At 31.5% G+C, this 22,837-nt stretch overlaps 6 protein-coding genes across 8 annotated transcripts; 1 reads left to right on the forward strand and 5 right to left on the reverse strand.

Annotated features, from left to right (window-relative positions):
* The first annotated feature begins 574 nt into the window (after window positions 1-574).
* On the forward strand, window positions 575-5,226 carry LOC113789828 (methionine synthase-like). 2 transcript variants are annotated; one of them, XM_075819927.1, is made up of 4 exons: window positions 575-733; window positions 797-1,274; window positions 1,332-4,325; window positions 4,385-5,226. In XM_075819927.1, exons 3-4 carry the CDS (start codon window positions 1,346-1,348, stop codon window positions 5,161-5,163), a joined length of 3,759 nt encoding a protein of 1,252 aa, XP_075676042.1. In that variant the 5' UTR covers window positions 575-733; window positions 797-1,274; window positions 1,332-1,345; the 3' UTR covers window positions 5,164-5,226. The 2 variants fall into 2 exon arrangements, with proteins under 2 accessions (XP_075676042.1, XP_075676041.1); XM_075819926.1 differs by having other exon boundaries at window positions 576-733; window positions 797-4,325.
* Window positions 5,157-6,797, reverse strand: LOC142644988 (glutathione synthetase-like). The gene has a single exon (XM_075819929.1). It carries the CDS (start codon window positions 6,795-6,797, stop codon window positions 5,229-5,231), a length of 1,569 nt encoding a protein of 522 aa, XP_075676044.1. The 3' UTR covers window positions 5,157-5,228.
* A 214-nt stretch (window positions 6,798-7,011) lies between these two features.
* On the reverse strand, window positions 7,012-7,936 carry LOC113789837 (uncharacterized). The gene is made up of 2 exons (XM_027339427.2): window positions 7,590-7,936; window positions 7,012-7,528 (listed from the first exon to the last, which is right to left on the reverse strand). Exons 1-2 carry the CDS (start codon window positions 7,799-7,801, stop codon window positions 7,423-7,425), a joined length of 318 nt encoding a protein of 105 aa, XP_027195228.1. The 5' UTR covers window positions 7,802-7,936; the 3' UTR covers window positions 7,012-7,422.
* A 3-nt stretch (window positions 7,937-7,939) lies between these two features.
* LOC113789830 (uncharacterized) lies at window positions 7,940-9,467 on the reverse strand. Its single transcript, XM_027339419.2, has one exon. The coding sequence runs from the start codon at window positions 9,360-9,362 to the stop codon at window positions 8,007-8,009; it is 1,356 nt and encodes a 451-aa protein (XP_027195220.1). The 5' UTR covers window positions 9,363-9,467; the 3' UTR covers window positions 7,940-8,006.
* On the reverse strand, window positions 9,465-11,079 carry LOC113789832 (bone morphogenetic protein 7-like). 2 transcript variants are annotated; one of them, XM_027339421.2, is made up of 2 exons: window positions 9,955-11,079; window positions 9,465-9,887 (listed from the first exon to the last, which is right to left on the reverse strand). In XM_027339421.2, the coding sequence occupies exons 1-2, from the start codon at window positions 10,928-10,930 to the stop codon at window positions 9,565-9,567; spliced, it is 1,299 nt and encodes a 432-aa protein (XP_027195222.1). In that variant the 5' UTR covers window positions 10,931-11,079; the 3' UTR covers window positions 9,465-9,564. The 2 variants fall into 2 exon arrangements, with proteins under 2 accessions (XP_027195222.1, XP_027195221.1); XM_027339420.2 differs by having other exon boundaries at window positions 9,465-9,893; window positions 9,955-11,070.
* Window positions 11,080-11,418: 339 nt separating this feature from the next.
* LOC113789696 (uncharacterized) lies at window positions 11,419-14,904 on the reverse strand. The gene is made up of 4 exons (XM_027339265.2): window positions 14,564-14,904; window positions 13,851-14,254; window positions 13,589-13,771; window positions 11,419-13,517 (listed from the first exon to the last, which is right to left on the reverse strand). The coding sequence occupies exons 2-4, from the start codon at window positions 14,227-14,229 to the stop codon at window positions 12,226-12,228; spliced, it is 1,854 nt and encodes a 617-aa protein (XP_027195066.1). The 5' UTR covers window positions 14,230-14,254; window positions 14,564-14,904; the 3' UTR covers window positions 11,419-12,225.
* Window positions 14,905-22,837: the final 7,933 nt, after the last annotated feature.

Raw genomic sequence — 22,837 nt, forward strand, 5'->3', positions numbered from 1 at the left:
GGTTCTTTCGGCAGGATGGACAGCATAATTATCAATGAAAGCACAGGAAATACAGATAGCATGGATCAGGAATACATTGGGAGGATTATCTGGTTGTAGGCTGGAGTACTGGAATCGGGGTGTATAGCTATAGATTACGATATACCTTACCAATAGCTCTCTGGAGCATTCTCTGGTATATTGGACAATGATGATCTAGTGCTCCGTGTGGCTCTGTCTGTTGTTGTTTTACCATATTGCAGTTGCAGCATGTCGGCGGTTTTGCTTTGTTTGGGCATTTTTCAAATTCATGATTACCTGCGCAATGTGAGCATATGGATACTTTAGATGGACACTTAGTTGAGATATGATTAAAGCCCATGCATTTATAGCATTGTGTGAGAGGGTTCATGTCCTCTGCATGGATGGTTTCCCAGTCCAGCATGACCTGTCCCCCCATATCACTAATAATGGTATCTCTAATCGCTGGATGGACTTGAATAGCAATATTGACTAACTCCTTTGGACGTTTCCGATTGGTTTTTAGAAAGATGATTTTTGTTTGGAATAGAATTTTTAGCTCGGTTATGGTCGGGTCGTTATGGTTACTATTTATATGTTTAAGGTTTCATTTGCTAGTTTTTGTTGTTGGTGGTGGTTTTGGAAAATCAACGACAAAGCGATTCATCGATGTTACGATACATATTAATTATTACCGTCATATTAATAGTGGCCGTTGTATTTAATCAACGATGTTTGTTTCAATTACTTTATTCAAATATCATAATAATAATTATTATTCATTACATTTATACAGATAATAATCAAAAACAAGAACGACATCGAATGGCGATTCCTTTCGAAACACCATCGACGTCAGTAATGCTAAATGATGATAATGAGGAAGAGGAAGAGGATAATTTGAGACAATTAGGTATATCCGAATCACTTATAACAGCTAATGATGATGATGTGAACGATTTGGATGATTATTGTCATACCATTTGTCAGCTACATCAATGTGTTACCGGCCGTCAGGATTTACAAGGCGAGAATCTATTCCAGGGCCACTTCAAGCTGTTGAGCGAGTAATATGAGTGCGTGTTATTTATTTTTTATTTTTTAAAATACAACTTGTTGCATGAAATAATAACAATGTAGTGATTGAACAGTTCAACAACTTGATTAGTTATTACGATTGTATTCGATTTATTGGATAAGATAATGTCATGTTGAATGAATAAAGCAAGCAATTTGAGTTGAAAAATCATCATTTTTGGCTATGTAAATTGGATGTAAGTCATCCCCATCATCGGTTTGTTTGTTTTATTCAAGTTTGAGTTTTGATTCAGGATTCGAATTGAAAATGATTGAAAAACAATTTCGTATCCAACGATTACTGGAATCGTTAGAGTCAAAAATATTGCTCATCGATGGAGCCATGGGAACTATGATACAACGGCATAGACTCGAAGAAAAAGATTACCAAGGTTGTCTGTTTGATGAGCATTCGTGTCCAATGAAAGGAAACAATGATATATTATCACTCACTCAGCCGGACATAATCTATTCGATTCACCGGGAATATTTGGACAGTGGTGCCGATATTATCGAAACAAATACGTTTAGCAGTACTTGCATAGCTCAAGCTGATTATCGTTGTACGGATTTGATTACTGAAATGAATTATAAATCGGCGAAAATTGCCCGTAAAGCTGTGGAAGATTTTATGGATGAATATCCAGAAAAGGGTTACAAATTTGTTGCCGGTTCATTGGGACCGACAAATAAAACATTGTCAATATCACCTCGTGTGGAAGACCCGTCATATCGAGATGTTGTCTGGGATGAATTGGTCGATGCTTATCGTGAACAAACTCGAGCCTTATTGGACGGTGGTGTCGACATCATACTAGTCGAGACGATTATCGATACGGCTAATTCGAAAGCGGCGTTGTTTGCCGTACGATCTGTGATGGAAGAACGACATGAAAAAGATATTCCGATATTTGTTTCCGCAACCATAGTGGATAAAAGTGGTCGAACATTGTCCGGCCAAACAAGTGAAGCATTCATTATCAGTACATCACATGCCCAACCGATGGCATTCGGATTGAATTGTGCACTTGGTGCCGACGAAATGGAACCATTCATTAAACGGATTAGTAATTTTGCTAGCAATACATTCGTCATATGTTATCCGAATGCAGGTTTGCCAAATGTTTTTGGAGAATACGACGAAACACCGGAAACTATGGCTGCACACATTGCTCGATTCGCAGAGCAACGGTTGATCAATATTGTGGGAGGTTGTTGTGGTACTACTCCCGATCATATTCGAGCTATTGGCAAGGTGGTTAAAGATATTGAACCGCGAAAGATTAAAGGTTCATACAAGCAATTTTTGACCGGTGCTACTTATCTGGCCGGATTAGAACCATACATTTTTAATGAAACAACTTTGTTTGTCAACATTGGTGAGCGATGTAATGTGGCCGGTTCGAAACGATTTGCCCGGTTGATTCGTCAGAAAAAATATTCGGAAGCGTTACAGGTTGCGAAAGAACAGGTGGAGAACGGGGCACAAGTGTTGGATGTTAACATGGACGAAGGAATGATAGATGGTCCAAAAGAGATGGCCAACTTTATGAATCTGATCAGTACCGAACCGGAGATTTGCCGTGTGCCAGTCTGTATTGATTCATCCAAATTCCAGGTAATTGAAGCTGGCCTAAAATGTTCGCAAGGAAAAGGCATTGTCAATTCGATTAGTCTGAAGGAAGGTGAAGCTGATTTTATTGCCAAAGCTAAAGTGATCAAAAGTTTTGGATTTGCTGTGGTTGTTATGGCTTTCGACGAAAACGGACAGGCTACCGAAGAAGATGATAAAGTGAAAATTTGTGTCCGTAGTTATCGATTATTGGTGGATGAATCGATAGTTGGATTCAATCCATGCGATATCATATTCGATCCAAACATTTTGACTATCGGTACCGGAATGGAGGAACATAATTTGTATGCGATCAACTATATCAACGCTTGTCGACGAATTAAACAGGAATGCCCCGGTTGTCATATAAGTGGTGGTGTATCTAATCTTTCGTTTTCTTTTCGTGGAATGGAACGAATTCGTGAGGCAATGCATTCGGTGTTTTTGTTTCATGCAATAAAAGCCGGCATGGATATGGGAATCGTCAACGCTGGCGCTCTGCCTCCGTATACAGATATCGATAATGAACTGTTAGAATTATGCGAGAATATTATCTGGAACCGATCATCTGATGGGACTGAAAAGCTTTTGGAATATGCTCAGACACATGCTGATCAAGGCAAAGCAAAAGTGGATGTTCAGGATTGGCGTCTCGAATCGGTGGAGAAACGATTGGAACACTCGATTGTGAAAGGTATCGATAAATACATCGAACAAGATGTAGAAGAATGTCGACAGAATGTGGAGAAATTTGTCCGTCCATTGCATATTATCGAAGGACCGTTGATGAAAGGAATCAGTGTTGTGGGCGATTTGTTCGGTGATGGAAAAATGTTTCTGCCTCAGGTTATTAAATCGGCTCGAGTGATGAAAAAGGCAGTCGCATACCTGATACCGTTCATGGAACAAGAGAAACTGGACAATCCTGATTCGCAAGCCGATGATCATGTATCGACGGTCGTGATTGCCACTGTCAAAGGTGATGTACATGACATTGGCAAAAACATTGTCGGTGTTGTACTCGCATGTAACAATTTCAAAGTAATTGATTTGGGTGTCATGACACCATGTGAAAAAATTATCGAAGCTATCGAGCAACACAAAGCCGACGTTCTAGGTCTTAGTGGTTTGATCACACCGTCATTGGACGAAATGATTTATGTGGCAAAAGAATTGCAACGTCTCGACTATCGAATTCCGTTGATTATCGGTGGTGCAACTACATCAAAAAAACACACAGCAGTGAAAATAGCACCTCGATATGTTGGTCCAGTCATACATTGTTTGGATGCATCTCGTAGCGTTATTGCCTGTGCGAAACTGTTGGACGAAAACAGTAAAGATGACTATCTAGAGGAAATTGGAGAGGAATATGAAGAAATTCGAATCGATCATTATGATTCATTGGCCGATCGAGTCTATTTAAAATATGAACAAGTTAAACGCAATAAATTGATGCTCAAATTTGATGCGGATGTGATTAAAGAACCAACATTTCTGGGAACCAAAGTGTTTATCGATTATGATCTTGGCACGTTACGTCAATATATTGATTGGAAACCGTTTTTCGATGTATGGCAATTGAGAGGCAAATATCCGAATCGAAATTATCCGAAAGTTTTCAACGATGAAACAGGTAAAATAATAAACATTTGTTGATGAATTAATTACTATCTCGCTTTGTTTTTTCTATAGTGGGAGCTGAAGCTCGTAAAGTTTTTGATGATGCTCAACGTATGATTGAACGATTTATCCTAACCGGTGAACTAAAAGCAAATGGTATTGTCGGATTTTATCGCGCCAATTCGATTAATGATGATGACATTGTTCTTTTCGATGAAAATAACAAAGAAATTGGTCGTCTTTTTGGTTTACGGCAGCAAGCAGCAAAAGATAGTCAGGACAATTCGCCATATATTTCGTTAGCTGATTTTGTGGCTCCACGAGAATCGGGTTTTACCGATTATGTAGGGTTGTTTGTTGTGAGTGCTGGTTTCGGTTGTCAAGAACTTTGTGAAAAATACTTGACCAATAATGATGTTTACAATGATATTATGGTAAAAGCGGTTGCCGATCGATTGGCCGAAGCATTTGCCGAACATCTCCATGAACGTGTACGGCGTGAGCTCTGGGCATATGATCCGAATGAACAATTTGAAACGAGCGATCTTTTGAAAGTGAATTATCGAGGAATTCGACCGGCTCCTGGTTATCCATCACAGCCTGATCATACCGAAAAGATAACCTTTTGGAAAGTGATGGATGTTGAACGGCAGACTAATATTCAATTGACTGAATCGTTAGCTATATGGCCATCGGCATCTACCTGTGGAATATATTTCGCTCATCCTGAGTCTAAATATTTTGCTGTTGGCAAAATTGACAAAGATCAGGTTGCCGATTATGCCCAACGTAAACAACAACCGATGCAAGAAATGGAAAAGTGGTTAGGCACTTCGTTAGCATATTCATAACTAAGAAAAAATGAAACTATTATTTTAAAAGAATAAAGTAAAAAAAGTTTTTTTCTCTCTTAACATTAAACTAAAAACGGTGTGTCGAGAATACCGGCACCTGATACAACTCCGGCTTCTTTTTCGCCATATATTTTTGATCGCAGTAAGTGTCCTGCGTTCTGGTTGGATACAATGTTGTTGCCATTTGTTTCGATCAATATGCTGCCATAGATGCCTAATTCACTGTCGACTGAATGATAGGGAACAGTGTTGGAAAGCGTATTTGATGGCAGTTGTTTTAATATCAATAAGGATTCAATTGGTTTTTGTTGGATGAATTCCATAAGGAAATGGGCATCATTATTGTTTTCGTTGTTGTTGAGCATTCCGTCCAGTTTGTCAATAATTTGTTCACCGAAAACATTGTTACCGCCACCTTCCTGATTGGATTTCAGAACAAATCCGGACGGGTTTTTCACAACCATATCACGACTCGATTGAGAGATATTCCAGAATTTGACGTATGTATTGAATAATTGGTCGGCATTCGGATGGCAACAAAAGCGATCGAAAATGGTTCGATCACTGAGCATTGGTTGAAATTGTTTGAAACCAGCCAATTGTAATTGTATGGATGGACACTTGATTGCACGTGATTTTTCCAATAAAAGTCGTAATTTCCAAGAATTTTCGTGCCGAAAACAATTGGACGAATATGCTGTTCGAAAATAAACCACAGATATTTCTATTTGCATACGGTCATTATCATGATCAAGGGTAAGCAAAAGTTGTTTGTTTGGTCCAAGCGATATGATTCCATTGTCAAGTTGACAAAATGAGCGTCTATAGATTTGCACATAGGGTTTTAATTTCCATTCGATCATTTTCTGATCCATGATGTTTGACTCGTTTTCCTGGACAACAAACAAAATGGCGGCTGAATCTGCATTAGGATAAAGTCGATGGGCATCGATCAATGATTGTGCTACACGATCCAATGAATCGTTGGTTGTAATATGTTGATCAATCTGATCATCACTAAGACCTTGATAGTGTTTGAGCGTGTAACGATGAAGTTTTGTTACTTGTTCGGTCAAGGCACAAAAACCACTGGAAATGGTGTTTACTTCGACTTGTTTCAGATTTCTATGTTTGTCGATCATGTAATCGGATCGGAAAATGCCCAGCTGATGTGAAGCAGCATAGCCTTCTTTCATTACGGTTTCATAGATGTTGAATAATTTGACTACAAATTCATCGGGTAATTTGAGCAATGATTGTTCAAGAAACTGATGATTTATAGAAATGTTATGAATCAATTGATTTATTGGTGGCTGTAAATTTTGTGCCCGTTGAAAGATTGACCGTTCTATCGGAGTTGGGAATAAAGTAACCGGCAAGCAGCACATGGATCGTCGTTCGTCCATTGGAATCTTACGGCAACAGATTCCCAGCGATAAAGCATAAAGTCGTACATCATCTTCCACATCGATCCAATTGAAACGTTTGTTCAATTTCATTACCATGTTGTTGTTGCTACTAAAATTGTTGGTTGAGCAAAAAGTGCGTGTGCATATCGCGATATATATAGAGGGTGCATTGTATAAACAGCGAATGTGATCAATACATGCATGCATGTGATTATTATTCATTTGCGATTAGATGATTTTTGTTTGGAATAGAATTTTCAGCTCGGTTATGGTCGGGTCGTTATGGTTACTATTTATATGTTTAAGGTTTCATTTGCTAGTTTTTGTTGTTGGTGGTGGTTTTGGAAAATCAACGACAAAGCGATTCATCGATGTTACGATACATATTAATTATTACCGTCATATTAATAGTGGCCGTTGTATTTAATCAACGATGTTTGTTTCAATTACTTTATTCAAATATCATAATAATAATTATTATTCATTACATTTACAGATAATAATCAAAAACAAGAAAGACGTCGAATGGCGATTCCTTTCGAAACACCATCGACGTCAGTAATGCTAAATGATGATGATGATGATGATGATGAGGAGGAGGAGGATAATTTGAGACAATTAGGTATATCCGAATCACTTATAACAGCCAATGATGATGATGTGAACGATTTGGATGATTATTGTCATACCATTTGTCAGCTACATCAATGTGTTACTGGCCGTCAGGATTTACAAGGCGAGAATCAATGCGTGTGTTATGAGGATGATGGTCAACAACGGTGTGAAATTCAATCTTAGAATCTGTTAGTTTGTTGAAAAAAGATGGTCTAATAAATTGTTGTTATTATCATTGTTGTTGATGTATGTTGAAACGGCTGTATGTAAGACATTCTCGAAGAAATACATAGATATCATCGGGAGGCACACCCAATCGGATTAATGTCAAAACGTTTCTAGAATCATAATGGAGTAGTAATGGATTGATCACCAATTTATTATACAAAGTAAACTTACCTAGCAATCTCATGAGGCAGATTTACATTAACAGTGCGAGCTAGGTCACAAAAAGTAACTGTCCAATCGTTTGAAGTTGATCGATTGCGAGAATCTGGACTGGAAATTGGACCGACTGATCTGGATCGAGCGGAAGCATTCATTGAATTTTGGCCGATAAATGAGGAGGATAGACATTCCAAATTATCGTCAGTATTATTAAGATGAGACATTGCTCAAAATTGTTTTTTTTGAAATAGCTTGGTTTTACCAAACAATGTCAAACTATTTCTCGGTTGAACTTAAAATCACACTATTTCATGACATGTAACGTGATTGCTCAATTGCTCAAATAAAAACATTCGAAACCGTTCATAGACAATGTGGCTCGTTTATTCATTATTTTATTGTAAAAAAATAACATTTAGTTTTTTTCAATTAAGTACATGGTCGATTAATTAAATAGGCAACTAAAACAGCAAATATCAGAATGATGATGGATAGGATGAAAAATGTGGAAAGGGTTAATGGAAAGTTTGATCTGTGCACCGTCGATGTAGGGAGTAAAAAGTTAAAATCTGATAGACAACGCAACAATTGAGGATTATATTCGATGAAATCATTTGGATAAGATTCCAGATACTTGTTTACAATGAGCAATGATGTACTTTGATACGAAAGACTGAGATTATTGAGTCGAGCTGTGTATGGTGTACAATTGGTGATGAAATTATATAATGACATTTCCACACGACAGACAAAATCAATGACCATATAGTAACAAGTTGTGGTGTTGTAATCTGAACAATATCGACCTTTCATCAGCCATGAATGATTACAATGATGACAGTCCAATGGATTATTATAGATTTGTATCATTGTATAGTAACGGAATAATGGTCGAAATGTGTTTTCCTTCAGAAATCGAATCGAGTTGTTTGTCAGTCGTAGTTCGATCGAACAATTTATGTTAAATGTATTCGGACTGAATGATTCGTCTGTCAGATTATTGTAACTGAGATCGATGAAATAATGAATGTCTCGACAACGATATGAATCACAACATGGTTCACCTAACGACAGATTCAATGAATTGGCTGGCAAATCATTGATGAGATTTCGACTCAAATCGAGTATTCGTAGAGATTCCAGTGAATTGAATGTATTAGAATCGATTTGTCGAATTTGATTGTTACGAAGATCAAGACGTGCAAGTTTCGATAATCGATGAGAAGAATGGGCGAATGCATTTTTCGGTATGAATGGTAGGCCACAATTCTGTATGGTCAATGATTCCAGATGAACAAGATTGGCGATGATTGTGAATAGATTGTTCACAGATTCATCATTAGCGAATAGATTCGGATTCGAATTTAATGTCAATGACTTGGTCGTCGGACCACTGAACAGTTGGGGTTCCAGTTTAGAAAGGTAGTAATTATTTCGTATCGATATGGAATCAAATTTGAATCTGCCAAACATGTTGTTCAACAAGATTTCCAATGACGAATTCTCTATGGCCAGATGTCGGTAATGATAAAAACTATTGTCATCACTATGTGCTGCCATCATCAACGGGACACTGTCTCGAAACAGATACAAAACGTTCATTGGCACCGAGAAGCCGAGTCCACAACGAATTTCGTTGGTAATATCGTTACATTGGCATGGTTCGAATGATTGTCGATCTGGACAGACATTGTACGATGTGATTGAATCTGTGCTTGACGACAGAACTATCATCATGAAGATGATGGTGCTAACGAGCACTTGATATCGTTTCATATTCTGCATGTCATTGTAATTGAATTATATCTGAAATGACCACTGGTCATCGAAATTCAACAAGTGTCAACTACACACTCAACAACAAAATAACATGGTAAACTCAATCGATTAATGGATAAAGTGGCGATAGATGACACCACTGATACATGTAATTTTTATTATCATTAATGTTATTGTATTGTTTAAGGGATATTGAATAAAAGCCATTTCACACACAACCACAGGATTTGGCCACCATGTTATCGAATTTTCGAAGAATAATATTCGATTCGTTGTTCAGATGAAGTATCGATATCGGTGACAATGATATGGTTGCACAAACTGGTCTCGGTACTTTATGATGCATCATTCGATGTAGCTGTTGAATAATGGCATGATTAGTGGCATTCATAGAATCATCGGTTGGAAATGAACAGATTCCGTGACAATAGTTTGCGGAAAAGCCATCCGGTGCGATTACCCATTCGTCCCATTTTATATCACGAAAAGAAACGTATAGTGTATGGCGTTGACACTTATATGAAGCCTTTCCTTTCTCTTGGCGAATCAATTCACATAAGTGGACAAAGTGATTTGTAAATGTTAATCATATACTTACTCAGAAAAGGATATTTCGATTCGGTAGAATTTGAATTGAACAAATCAGCATCATTTCGTCGAATACGCAATTTTTTCCTTAATATTCGTTTTGATGGTGTAAGCAGCATATTTTTGGCATTCAATTTGATAAATGCCGTCATGAATGGTTTGTATTTTTTTGAGCCACGACGATTCACTATCCCAATGCTTTGAAGATTAAGATCTTGGTCTGTTATTACTGTGTTGTTGTTGGACAGTGCCCGAATCTGTAGATAGAGACCAAGATTTTGATCCGGAAATTGTAGCCAATCTATTAATGCCGTGGTAACATTAAATCGTAACCATCCTTTTTGTTGATGATTAATTTGAATTGAAACAATAGATTTGTTCACTATTTCACCGTGATTAGAGACAAATTGTAAAAGTGTCATTTGAAACGACTGCGCATTCGATTTGAGTTGTTGAGTTTCGTTTCGATAGATTCTCAATTCAGCGGCGATGATTTTCGAATCGCTTTGAATATCACTAATGTTGAACCAGAATCGTCGATTAAGTTTGTAGCTTAAATTTGAATTGTTTTGTTGTTTTCGAATTTGATTATTAAAACTGATGACCATATTTGATTTGGCCATATTTAGCAGATATTCGTTTGGAATGAGATTCGAATCCTGAACCGGAGATGGATGACCATTATTGTAAGAATAGTAAAGATTTATTAGGAAATTTGATGCTGATTCTTCGCTTTCATAGTTTTTCGGTCTAGGCTTGTGTTTTAAACCGAATGCAAGAAGCATTCTTTGTTGTAGTTGTTGATGTTCTTGCTTGTCGATTTTCAATTCTATACTTTGTTGCATAGAATCATCCGTATAGAAATAACGTCTTTGCATTGGTTTCTCCGAAATGGTCACATTGTCTGCAATAATCCAGGAACAAAGATTGATGATGTTGATCAAAATCAAAACCGTAGTAAGAATCGATTTGGCTTTCATTGTCATTTCTAGATTGATTGGTGAGGAATGAGATTTGAATTTGAATTGCAAAACGATATTTATAACATGATGATGATGATGTTATAATTTCTGAACAAAAATGATCATTAGCGTTGTTTGCTGATTTTTTTTTTTTTGATCATATTTGATTGACAATTGATGACGCATCCGAAAATTGTCAGTGTATAATTATTATTCATATCAATCCATTAATTTTATGGATTGGTGATGAGATCCTAAATCATGCATCATTCACAATTCTGAATGATCAATTTAAATGATAAATCCATTAATTTAATGTTTTTTTTTCTCGATTTGATCATGTTTAATTATCAATATTATTATGATTCATCTGTTGGGTGACAAGTATTTGATCTATTTTGAATATTTTAGTTGTTTTTTTTTATTGCACACGATATTGTGTTCATTTAGAACATTTACATCAAATGGATTACTATCTGGATTTTAAATAACAATAAAGATTCATAAAAGAATCATAACTATGATATTATTATTATTATTATTATTTTGATTTATTAATTATACATGAACAATATAATGATAAAATTTATGAAAATTCATTAATTTTTGTTTTTTTTTCTCGTGTTTGATATATCAAATATCTGTTTATATAAATAAAATTAAATCAGAATCAATGTTTGTGAGTGTATTTAAACATTAAAAATTATGCAATATTTTCGGGTTTATTTTTTATTTTTTTTTTTTGTTTTTGTTGTTGTTGTTGTTTGAAATCGAAATTATGGCAAAATTAAATTATATTTAATTTATTATTATTATAAACTTTAATGATGGCAATTAATGACAATGATGATGATGATGATGATAAGGAAAAAAAAATTCTAAATTGATGAATTTTTACGAATCATGATGAATAATAATGATGATGATGATGATGATGATGAATCATTGTTTTGACTGTTTTAATTGATTCAATAAACAAAACAATGAATGATGATGATTTTTTTTTCTTCTGTTTGTTAGTGTGATAATTATGCAATAGATGATGATGATGATTAAGTAGGAAAAAAACATGAATAAAAAAAAAGATCTTAAAGAATGAATGAGAACGAATGTGTTTGTGTGTTTATGTATGTAAAAAAAAGCGAAAAAAAGAGGCAGTTTCAAAAATTGAGTTCTCAGAATAAACATTTTTTTTTTTGTTGTTTTGTTTCTGTTTCCCATCATTATCTTATAATAACATAAGCATCAAACAGGATATTTATCGGTGTAATTACATTAGTATTTTTTTTTTGTCTTCGTCGTTATTGTTGTCAAAAAATCTAACAAACTTTCCATGATAATGGTCCAACTTTACCGCTGGAAGGAACAGCATTATTTCCAGTGTTCGTACCGAAACCACTTCCAAAGCCATTTGGTCCGAATGATGTTGATGTTGATCCAAAACCACCAGATCCACCATACCCACTACCAAAACCACCGCTAAATTTTCCATTTTCATTCTGATATCCTCCACCTCCTCCACCACCACCACTATTACCACCATTATTATTAGCTCCTACAAAACCGTTTGCAAAACCAGGACCAAATGTAAATGCATATGGACCATGATTATTGGAAGCAGCCGCTGCAGCAGCATGATTTAAATTCGTTAGGAATTTGTTCACCTGTGGTGGAATAAAAGCGGCACCTGGAAAAGCTGCCGGTCCAAATGGTCCCATCATTGCTGTCGGATTACCACCATACGATCCACTTGAACTGAAACCTTGTCCGACGAAATTTCCGGGACCAGAATTATGAAAATTACCAGGATGATTTTTGTTATTATTATTATTGTTGTTGTTATTGATATTGTTGTTATTATTATTTTGAACATTATTATTGAATGGTATTGGATTACTACTGAAAGTATTAGATGCTGAACCAAAATGATTATGATCAAAAGGTGATGAATCCATTAAATGATTAGTATGTTGTTTGTTAACACCAGATGGTGACATCAGGTTTGAAAAACCATTAAATTTGGTATTTTCAATGTTGGCATTATTATTGGTATTGTATGGACCAAATGGAACAATATTATTATTCATATTGAATGGTTGATTACCACCACCAACACCACCATTATTATTGATACTATGCATAAAGTTATCTATATGTTGATGACGTATATCTCGAATCGGTTTCTGTAAATTATTGACAAATGTTTCACCACCACGATAGCCTCCATTATTTGGAACAGTATTAAAATTCGAACCAAATGGTGGTGGAAATATTCCATTATTACCATGAAAACTATGGCTCATATGGTTGTTGTTGTTGTTGTTATGGTTATGATTATTACCATTGTAATTCGAAGTAGTTGATATTGATGATGGCGGTGGTGATGAATCCATTGTCATTGAATTATAATTACTTATTGATGTTGATGCTTGTTTATGAACAGAATTACTGCCAACATTATTATTATTATTGTTCATCATCATCATCGAAGATGTCATTGGTGATTGTAATTTTCCATTATTATTATTATTTGAACTACTACTACTTGAATCTTCACTTTTCTGTATGATAATTACCGGTATAACAGGTGATTCTTCATTAAAATCATGTACTGTATGAATATGAGAAAAGAAGAAAAAACAATTTTATAACAAAAAGTAACAAGAAAACGAATAAACTAACCGGAACTAGATCCAGAATCACCATAATTACCACTGGATGACATTGATGATTCTTGATAATCACCATCATTTGGTCCATTCGAACCTGAACCATAAGAAGATGCTTGTGCATAGCTACCCATATCGTTGTTATTGTTAACATTACCACCACCATGATGATGATTATTATTACCACCGTTCATAACTGAATTATCATCAACAAACAAAAAAATAAAATTATAGATGTTACAAGCCCAAAACTGAAAGATCAATTTCAATCATACCATTATTATTATTCGTTGTTGAACGATGTTTAGCCGTTTTGACAGGTATAACCGGAAGATAAAGAACTTTATATGAAGATTTCTTCTGTCCATTACCATTATTACCGATTATCGGATTATTTTGACCACCATTATTCGAATTAGAATCATAACCATGATTGTTGTTGTTATTATTATTATGATCATCACGACGATCATTCATCATAACAAAACCAACATCATGGCCAGATTTATGATGATCATTATGATTACGATTCAAACGATTATTATTCACAGGATTTCTATGACGATTTTTATTATAATCATTTACATCTGATTGACATTGGATCGATATAGCCAATGTAATGATGACAATGACAATCATCGACAATGAATTCATTTTATGTCGATGTTTATTTGATTTCCTGGAGAAAATAAAATTTTTTAGATTCTGAGGCAAAAAAAAATATTTTTGAAAAATTCATCATCATCATCATCATCAATTTCAAAGAAAATGAAAAAAAAATGCTAAATGAAATTATCCAAACAAAATCAATTAATCTGGATAATTTCATTTTTAAATTTAAGAAATTATTTCTTCTTAAATATCGATATTAATAATTTAACAAGGGAAAAAAATTTCAATTCATTTCTCGTTATTGATGAAAGATTGATGAATGAGATAAATCCAATCAATTTAATGATTTTTTATTTTTTGCAAAAATAAAACTTACAAATTCTCTGCTGAAATTCAACAACAATCCGAAGCAAAGAAGAAAAAATAATGTTGAAAACAATAAATTTGTAAAAAATAATTATTAATTTTTTGTCGGTTGCAAATTAATTAATTAATTAATTAATTAATATTGCATCACTCAACAAAAAAAAACAAACAAACAAACACAATCACATTAACAAAACACAAACACCGAATAATGATGAACAAACATTCATCAAAAAAAAATAATAATCACAAACGATTGTTGATTCAGTAATGTTAAACCGAAAAAAAAAACTAAAAGACAACAACAACAATATAAAATTCAAAATTGGTTGTGGGTTTTTTTAAAAAAAACTTTTTGAAAAGATAAAATGTTGAATTTTGTGAAAAACAACCTGTATGATGATGGTTTTTATATCATCACAATTACGATCCAAAGATGTTTGAATGTTTGAATTTGGAGAGACAAATTTTTTTTGTTTTCGGTATCATCAAGCAAAATAACCGTACTTTCTTTCTTCTACCATACTTCTTGATTTTTTTTTTTCTCTGGTCAATTTGTGTTCCACTTGTATTTCGGATTTTTTTTCTCTCTCTCTGGCTTTACTGTTTTGGGAAAAGGATTCAATTTTTTTCATTTCTTCTTCTCTGTCTGATTTTTTTTCAACATTAAAATAATTTCTCTCTTTTTTTCATTCAACTAACTAGGATAAATTGAAGGGAAAACAAGACCAAGAAAAAAAAATCGTGATAAATAATCATAGGTTTTTTCGGGGGTTCACTTTCTCTTGATTATTATTACTACTACTATTAATGATTGAATATGAATTAGATGAATTGAATTGATAAATTAAATTATATCTTCTAGTCGATCACGATTTTGTTTTTTATGTTATAATATATTTAATTTTGAAGAAAAACATCCGATCAATTTTCTTTTCTTTTTTGTAAAAAAAAATCGGTAGCCAATGATAAAAAGTGTTGACAATTGAAAATTATTTAACATTTTGGAACAGAATAAAGAAATGATTCAAAAAAAAATGAATGAATGTTTATTGATGTTTACGAGATATAGAATCTGATTTGGAAAAAAAAGATACGAACACGTTTTTATTTTTAAAAGTGAAAAAAAAAAATTTAAAACGGTTCTTTCATTTTAAAAAATTATATAACATTTTTCTTTTATTATGATAACATCACCAATAATAATCATAATAATAATGATAAATTGTCAGCCATAATTGGAATCAAAATTATATAAATCACATCACATTCATTCATTCATTCATTCATTCATTCATTTTTTTACAGACTATTTTGTTGTATTTTATTATATAATGTGTAACAAACTATGTGCTTGATGATGATGATGATGATGAATAACATAAATGTGCTACTACAACTTTTACATCAAATAATAATGAATATAATATGAAAAAGGGAAAAGAAGAATACAATAACAAGAAAAGTTTTTTTTTGTTTAATATTTATTTCGAGGTTAAAAATAACCTCGAAACCAATTCATTTGGCTTCATCATCATCTTCAAACCAATGATGATGATAATAGCTAAAGGCCAGTAAAATGGTAAGGAAAAAAACAAGGATAGTTCAAAAATGCCAGAGAAAGCTAATAGTTGAAAGAGAAAAGTTCTTGGAAAAAGTTTTTTTTAGGCAAATTCTCCTGTTTTCAATATGGATTCATTTGAAAAAATAACAACAATAATTATGTTTAGAATATATTTTCTGGTTAAAAATGTCACAATTTTTTTCAATCTTTCTTTCTCTCTGGGTTTTCTACTTTGTTTCAAGCGATTCATATTCATTAAACAAAATTATTTCATTTTGTTAACTCATTCATCATCATCAACAAAAAAAACATCATTATTGAGAATGCCAAATTGAACAGATTTCGGGAAATAGCCGTACATACATGCACACAATATTTTAATTTATTCAATATATTTGAAATTGATGAAAATTTCATTCTTGCCTACTAAAATTAGGATCTAAAATTATGTCTATAAAGATGATGATGATTTTTTTTGTTGAAAAGAATTCAACGATCAATGATCGAATGATTGATTGATCGATTGAATTTTCTATTGGTGATTTGTTTGATAATTTTCATTTTTTTTCTTACTGTTCATTCTATTCGATGATTATTCCGGTTCAATATTGTGTTGATGAAAAGATAATTTCATCACAACATACACATACAGATAGATAAAGAGACTATTTCGACCCAATTATTTACCAAAATTAGATTCATCTTTTTTTAAATGGGATTGTAACACCTATGAATTAATTTGATTCAAAGGATAATTACAATCTAATAATGTACAAAAATTGAAAAATAAAAATATAAAAAAACCAGAAGCTAAAACATCATTGATGATAATGATAAGAAAAGTAGCGAGAAGAAAAAAAACCGGCAATACATCCGATAATGATCACAGACACAAGAGAGAGAGAAAGAGATTTTCAAAGAAAAATTGATTTTTTTATTTTCTTATAAAATCATCAATATTACTAGGTCAAATAGGTATGGTATATGTGTAAATAGAAATAAAAATGAACAAAAAAAAATAAAAAATTAAATCCATTATAATGTGAAAAAGGAAATATTTTTTTTGCAAATGATAATGATGATAATAAACATAAAATAAATAATGAAAATTTTCGATCAACAGAAATTTTTTGGGAAAAAAAGATGTGAAAACTTTTCAATCATTAAAATGAAAAGACAAACTGATAACAATAATGTTATCATCACACACACACACATACACAAAATAGACTTATTTCATTATATAACATTATATAACACTCTGAGAAATGTCCATTTTGGAACAAATCAAGTAAAATGAAATCTTTTCTCGTTCGTTTTATAATAATCATTGTTGTTGTCATTTTTGTCATGTCTTTTTATTATTATCGTCATCTAATGAGATTAAGCAAAAAAAAAATATGTAATTTCACACATTTCATGATTGTTATATAAATTTCATCCGTTATCACTTCTTGTTTGACAAAAAAAAAAAACAAAAACAAAACAATAGTGAAAAGCCAACAAAACAATTATGTCCAAAAGTTCCTGGCTCGTAAGTATAATCCAGGCTTTCTCTAATAAGTTAACCTTGTCCTGGTCATACCAATATTTTTATTCATTTGAAATTAAACTATGAATATTGGATTTGAAAAAAATGAAAATAAATAAAATCAATTGAATTGTTGATTAGAATTGATCGATTTTTTCTGATCGATTTTTTCCATTATATAATAATCATCAGAAAGAAAAAAAAACTCTCGATCTTCAAAATGTTCATTTTTTTTTCTCAATTGAGTTTTAAGATTTTTTATATTTTCAACTTTTTTCTGCATTTGTTGTTGTTAAAGTTAAAATCAAAACTCTAAAAATGGACACACACAACAAACACAGATTCGGTCATCATCATCATCATCGTCGTCGTCGTCGTCCATCTCAATTTGAAGAGAGATTGAAGTCAACATTACACACGAACAAACAAGATGATGATGATGATGATGATGATGATGATGAAGAAAGGAAAAAATCTCCTAAAAATAGCCCGATTAGCTGATTGTATTCGTTTGTCCATCTTGACCATCCATCCATCCATCCATCTATCCATAGCTATATACCAATGGAAAAAAGTCTGTTCGAAACGAGATGGTCAAAAAAAAAAAGAAAATGTTTGAAGAACCACCAATGTTCGTTCAATCATCATCAATTGTCTGCCATTAAGTAGGTAGTAGTAACAACAGCAGCATATTTGTTTATAATGTGAATCTTTGTTCAAAAAAAAAGAAGAAAAAAAATCAATTCATTTTATAATTGTAATGAAAATTTAAAATGAATTTTGTCTTGTTATTTTTCTTACTTAATCTCGTAGAATAGAAATTAGCTTGTGACAAACTAAATAAATAAAATGGAAAAGACAACAAAAAATAAAAACAGTGGCCGGTTTTAAATCTCATCTGCATCTTGGATTTATCGATCAATTAATCTTTGTTTTTTTTTGTCATTGTTAAATGTGTGACATATACATAGAAATTGAATAATTGGGGACATTGATCATCATCATCAATACGATCTTTCATTCGTTTTTTCTTTTGTATAATTATCAAATAAAGAAAATAATTTTGGTTATTATTGAAAAGATTTTTTTGAAACCATTATTTTGATCATCAATTTTTTTCAGGTATCGCTGTTTGCGTTTGCGAATACATTTGAAAATTTTCACACTTTCACTCTATCCAGTTTGTCTGATTATAATCAAAATGTGTAGAACTATTTTTGGTAAATCTTTCGAAGAAAAAAAAAATTGTTCAGATTCACTTTTTTTCTTCTAATTGAATTATAAATCTGATTTGATATAGGAAAAGAAGAAGAAGAAGAAGAAGAAATATGAATAAAATTAAAAATGAATTATTATCATCATTTTGAAGAAAAAAAAGCCATATCTATATATATTTATAACGATTACAATCATCATAATAATCATCAACAATCATAAGATCAATGTGTGTGTTTGTGTGGTGTAGAAATAGCGAAAAATGAAGGTTTGGTCAACAATTTTTTTTCACGTTTGTGTGTATTTCTACTTTTCAATCAATTATCATTATAAATATAAAAATAAAAATAAAATTTACATAAGAAATTTATTTGAATTTCATAATTTTAATAATAATAAATTCTCTTTAGACATTATACACACACAAACAAACACAAGCACAAAAATGTGTCTGTGTATCTGAATTTTCTAATAAATTTATTCAAACTTTTTTGATTTGCTTTTTCTTGTTAAAAAAAACTTTCGCTTCAATCAAATTAAAACAACAACAAAAAAAAGAAACTAAATTCTGATAAAATCATCATTTATCGATAATGAAAAAATCAATCAATTAACATAGGAACATTAGTTTTTGTTGGACCAAAGAAGAAAAAAAAAATTGAAACGAAACTTGTGAATGTGTAAAATAAAAAACAAAATCGAGGTCAGATTGATTTTTTCAAATCAAATACAATTTAAATTTTTTTGGAAACTATTCTTTTTTTTGAATGAATGAATGAATGAAATGAAAAATAATTTCAAATCATTGATTTTTATCATCATCATTGAATAAATAAATCATTCAATGGGTTACATTATATAATGATGATGATAGGGTTCATGAATTCAAATAATTCTAATAATAATAATAATAATAATAATAAGTTGTACTGTAATTCATCAAACAAATAAAATGATTTGAAATTGAATTCAAAATTTTTTTTCGATTAAACATCACGATAATCATGTAAAAAATGGTTCATGATATATGTTGAATAGAAAAGAAATTTAAATATAAAATCAATTTGAAATATACATTTTTTTTGTTGATGATTATGATGATGATGATTACTATGATTGATTTTCAAAGAAAAAAGAAGAAATTTCTGAATTAGGGGTGATAATATTCGTTTCGATAACAAACATTTTGTTGTTGTTGTTGTTGTTCATATGGTTCATAATTTTTGTCATGAAAATATTATCATTCATAATCATTGATCATTTTTTTTTTTTTTTGATTATTCTTTAACCAGTTTTTTTGTGTTGTCATTGTTGTTGAATATCCGGCCAACATAAATGAAAAAAATTCGGTTTTTTTTGAAAAAAATTTCAATTTCAATATGATGATGATGATGATGATAAAAAAGGAAACTAGGAAAGAGATAAGAAAAAAAAATTCCATTGATGATGACGGATAACATGGTTGTGATGATGATTGATGGATGGATGGATGGATGGACGGTTAGATACGGTTTATTATGATTAACGTCAAAATCCATCGTACTTTAAAATCATAATCATAATAATAATGAAATCCTTTCAATCTAATCTTATGGATATATTTATATATTTATATTTTGGATCATAATTATGATTTATCACTTATGATTATCATCATAATCATACAATAATTATGATTCAATAAAGTTTTTTTTTGCTTTTGAAATCAAACAACAACAACAACAAAATTCAATTAAAAATTAACATTTATTGTTTGTGTGTGTTGGAATCAAATTTTTTTTTTGTTGAATATTTTATGTTGACCGGTAGCAAACGAAAAAAATTTCTTCATTTTCGTCTTCATTCGTCGTCGTCCATTTTTATTCACCCGGTATGTGTTTTGACCAATATTATAATAGTGAAATTTTTTTTTAAGTTTTTCTTTTTAAATTTTTATTTGTTCTATTAGAATTGAATGAAAACATGAATTGGCTTTCCTTGTGCACATTATCCACCAAACATCATTATATAATTAGATCTTTTAGATGTTTTATTTTTGAATTTTATTTTTTTCTGTTTTTAATGTCTAATCACATAGATGAAAAAACTGGTGAATATTTGTTTTTTTCATTTCATTTCTATTTATCCCATTTTGGTTGTCAAAATTTTCAAAATAAAACAACAACAAATGACTTTTGACATATGATGATAGTTCCATAATGTCGAACATACACACAATTTATATCCGCTTCGTGTTTTTTTCCTGCTCTTTTAGTTTCAAACATAAATCCATTGTCAAATAATTCGTGGTTGCATGTTAAATGGTAATAATCACATTAGTGAAAAATAATGCTTACAATAATAATAATGATGATGGCAATGTTCAATCAAGTTTTACAATCAAATGATTTGCATTTTAAAATTCAATTTTTTTTTGTTTGTCATGTTGGTGATAATAGACGAGCAAAAAATAAACGAGACAATTCTCACGAACGGATTACAGCCGGAAATTCTAATAAATTAATTAATTTCTCATAGAAATTTGTATTTGTCAATTTAATTCAATTGATTTTAAAATTAAAATTAAACAAATGAATCGATTGGTTTGAAATCAATCACTGAACAAAAGCAAAAACAAACAAACAAACAAAAAATACATTATTTTTTCGAATCGTTAGTTACGAATGATCAATCATTCGGCAAACAATTCCGAATTGGATAAACAAATTTTTTTTCTGATTTTTGTTTCAAAATGTAATCGATTTGGTAAAACGCATACAAACAAAAAAATCACCAGAAGAACTAACATATGAAATTTTGGCTTAACATTCATTATTATTATGGCTATATTTCTATTGAATTTAAATCGGGTTTTGGAAATTTTATTTCCGAAAAAAAAACTTGCGATTTGATTACTCAATTAACCGTGAACAACATACAAAACAGAACTTCTAAATTCACTTACAATTCAAACATTTTTTTTTCATTTTTTAAAAAACTTTTATTTTTCAATCACCTGTACATATACGGATCATTTTCAATTTTCAAAACAAAAGAAATAATGATGATGATGATGATGATGAAAAAAAAATCGATTCAATTCAAAAACGAAAATCAAAGAATGTCAATAAAGAAGAAAAGAAAAGATGAAAACAGGATTCAATTCAATCAAATTCGATCTAATAAAAATATGATTATCATCAAATGTATAGCAAAATGAAAGAATAGAAGATTGACCCACCACAATCAAATATGATTTTCCGCCCCCGCTTGCTTACAGTGCTTGTTGTTGTTGTTGTTGATTGCTTACAAACACACAAAACAAGTGAATTTCGAATGAATGAATTCTAAATTTAGCTCAACAACCAAAACCAAAACCAAACAAAACAAAACGGGAAAAAAAATTCAAATTCAAATTTTTTTCTTTCTTTCTTTCTTTCAAAACCTAACGTATATTATTTGTCACAAATAACAACAAATAATGTAATCATTTTTCCATCATCATCACAAAATAATGTAACGTCGTTCAGTACATCGTACAGTGTCTGTGTGTATATAAAAAAATATCATATCTCGTTATAAATTTCCGATGGCTATTTTGTTATGTGTGGTTTTGCCACACACACATAATATTTCAAATATTTTTTTAAAGTTTTTATTTTGTCATGTAAGTGATGAATCGCAAAGAAAACTTTTTTTGCAGAAAGAAAAACTTTACGGGTTTTTTTCCATTCTTTTTCTATTGTTTGTTTGGCAAAAAAAAAATCCTTTTTTTTTGTTGACTTGAACAGCTATCTATTGGATATAGGATGAATAGAATAGATGTTTGAGATCCATCGATCAAATCTTTATTATTGATCTGATCATATTGACAAAATGTTCTTGATGATGATGATGATGATAAACCTACTGATGATTGAATGAGATAGATGAGAAAAAAGAAAAGAAATTGATGAAACTATCGATGATACTCTCTCAATACAAACAATCGACAT

Source organism: Dermatophagoides pteronyssinus, unplaced genomic scaffold (genome assembly GCF_027571235.1).
Source record: "Dermatophagoides pteronyssinus isolate colony J.1.1.1.1 unplaced genomic scaffold, Derpt_VIB-CSIC_2022.12 sq0005, whole genome shotgun sequence".
NCBI classification, from domain to species: domain Eukaryota; kingdom Metazoa; phylum Arthropoda; class Arachnida; order Sarcoptiformes; family Pyroglyphidae; genus Dermatophagoides; species Dermatophagoides pteronyssinus.

Excerpts from the sequence above, each read along its gene's own strand:
- LOC113789828 (XM_075819927.1), top strand. The coding sequence starts at position 1,346 with ATGATTGAAAAACAATTTCGTATCCAACGATTACTGGAATCGTTAGAG. Across the intron at positions 4,326-4,384 it reads AGTTTTCAACGATGAAACAG|TGGGAGCTGAAGCTCGTAAA; the intron begins GTAAAATAATAA and ends TTTTTTCTATAG.
- LOC142644988 (XM_075819929.1), bottom strand. The coding sequence starts at position 6,797 with ATGAATAATAATCACATGCATGCATGTATTGATCACATTCGCTGTTTA.
- LOC113789837 (XM_027339427.2), bottom strand. The coding sequence starts at position 7,801 with ATGTCTCATCTTAATAATACTGACGATAATTTGGAATGTCTATCCTCC. Across the intron at positions 7,529-7,589 it reads CTGCCTCATGAGATTGCTAG|AAACGTTTTGACATTAATCC; the intron begins GTAAGTTTACTT and ends TTATGATTCTAG.
- LOC113789830 (XM_027339419.2), bottom strand. The coding sequence starts at position 9,362 with ATGCAGAATATGAAACGATATCAAGTGCTCGTTAGCACCATCATCTTC.
- LOC113789832 (XM_027339420.2), bottom strand. The coding sequence starts at position 10,930 with ATGACAATGAAAGCCAAATCGATTCTTACTACGGTTTTGATTTTGATC. Across the intron at positions 9,894-9,954 it reads ATCGAAATATCCTTTTCTGA|AGAAAGGAAAGGCTTCATAT; the intron begins GTAAGTATATGA and ends TGATTCGCCAAG.
- LOC113789696 (XM_027339265.2), bottom strand. The coding sequence starts at position 14,229 with ATGAATTCATTGTCGATGATTGTCATTGTCATCATTACATTGGCTATA. Across the intron at positions 13,772-13,850 it reads AACAACGAATAATAATAATG|TTATGAACGGTGGTAATAAT; the intron begins GTATGATTGAAA and ends ATGATAATTCAG. Across the intron at positions 13,518-13,588 it reads TGATTCTGGATCTAGTTCCG|TACATGATTTTAATGAAGAA; the intron begins GTTAGTTTATTC and ends ATATTCATACAG.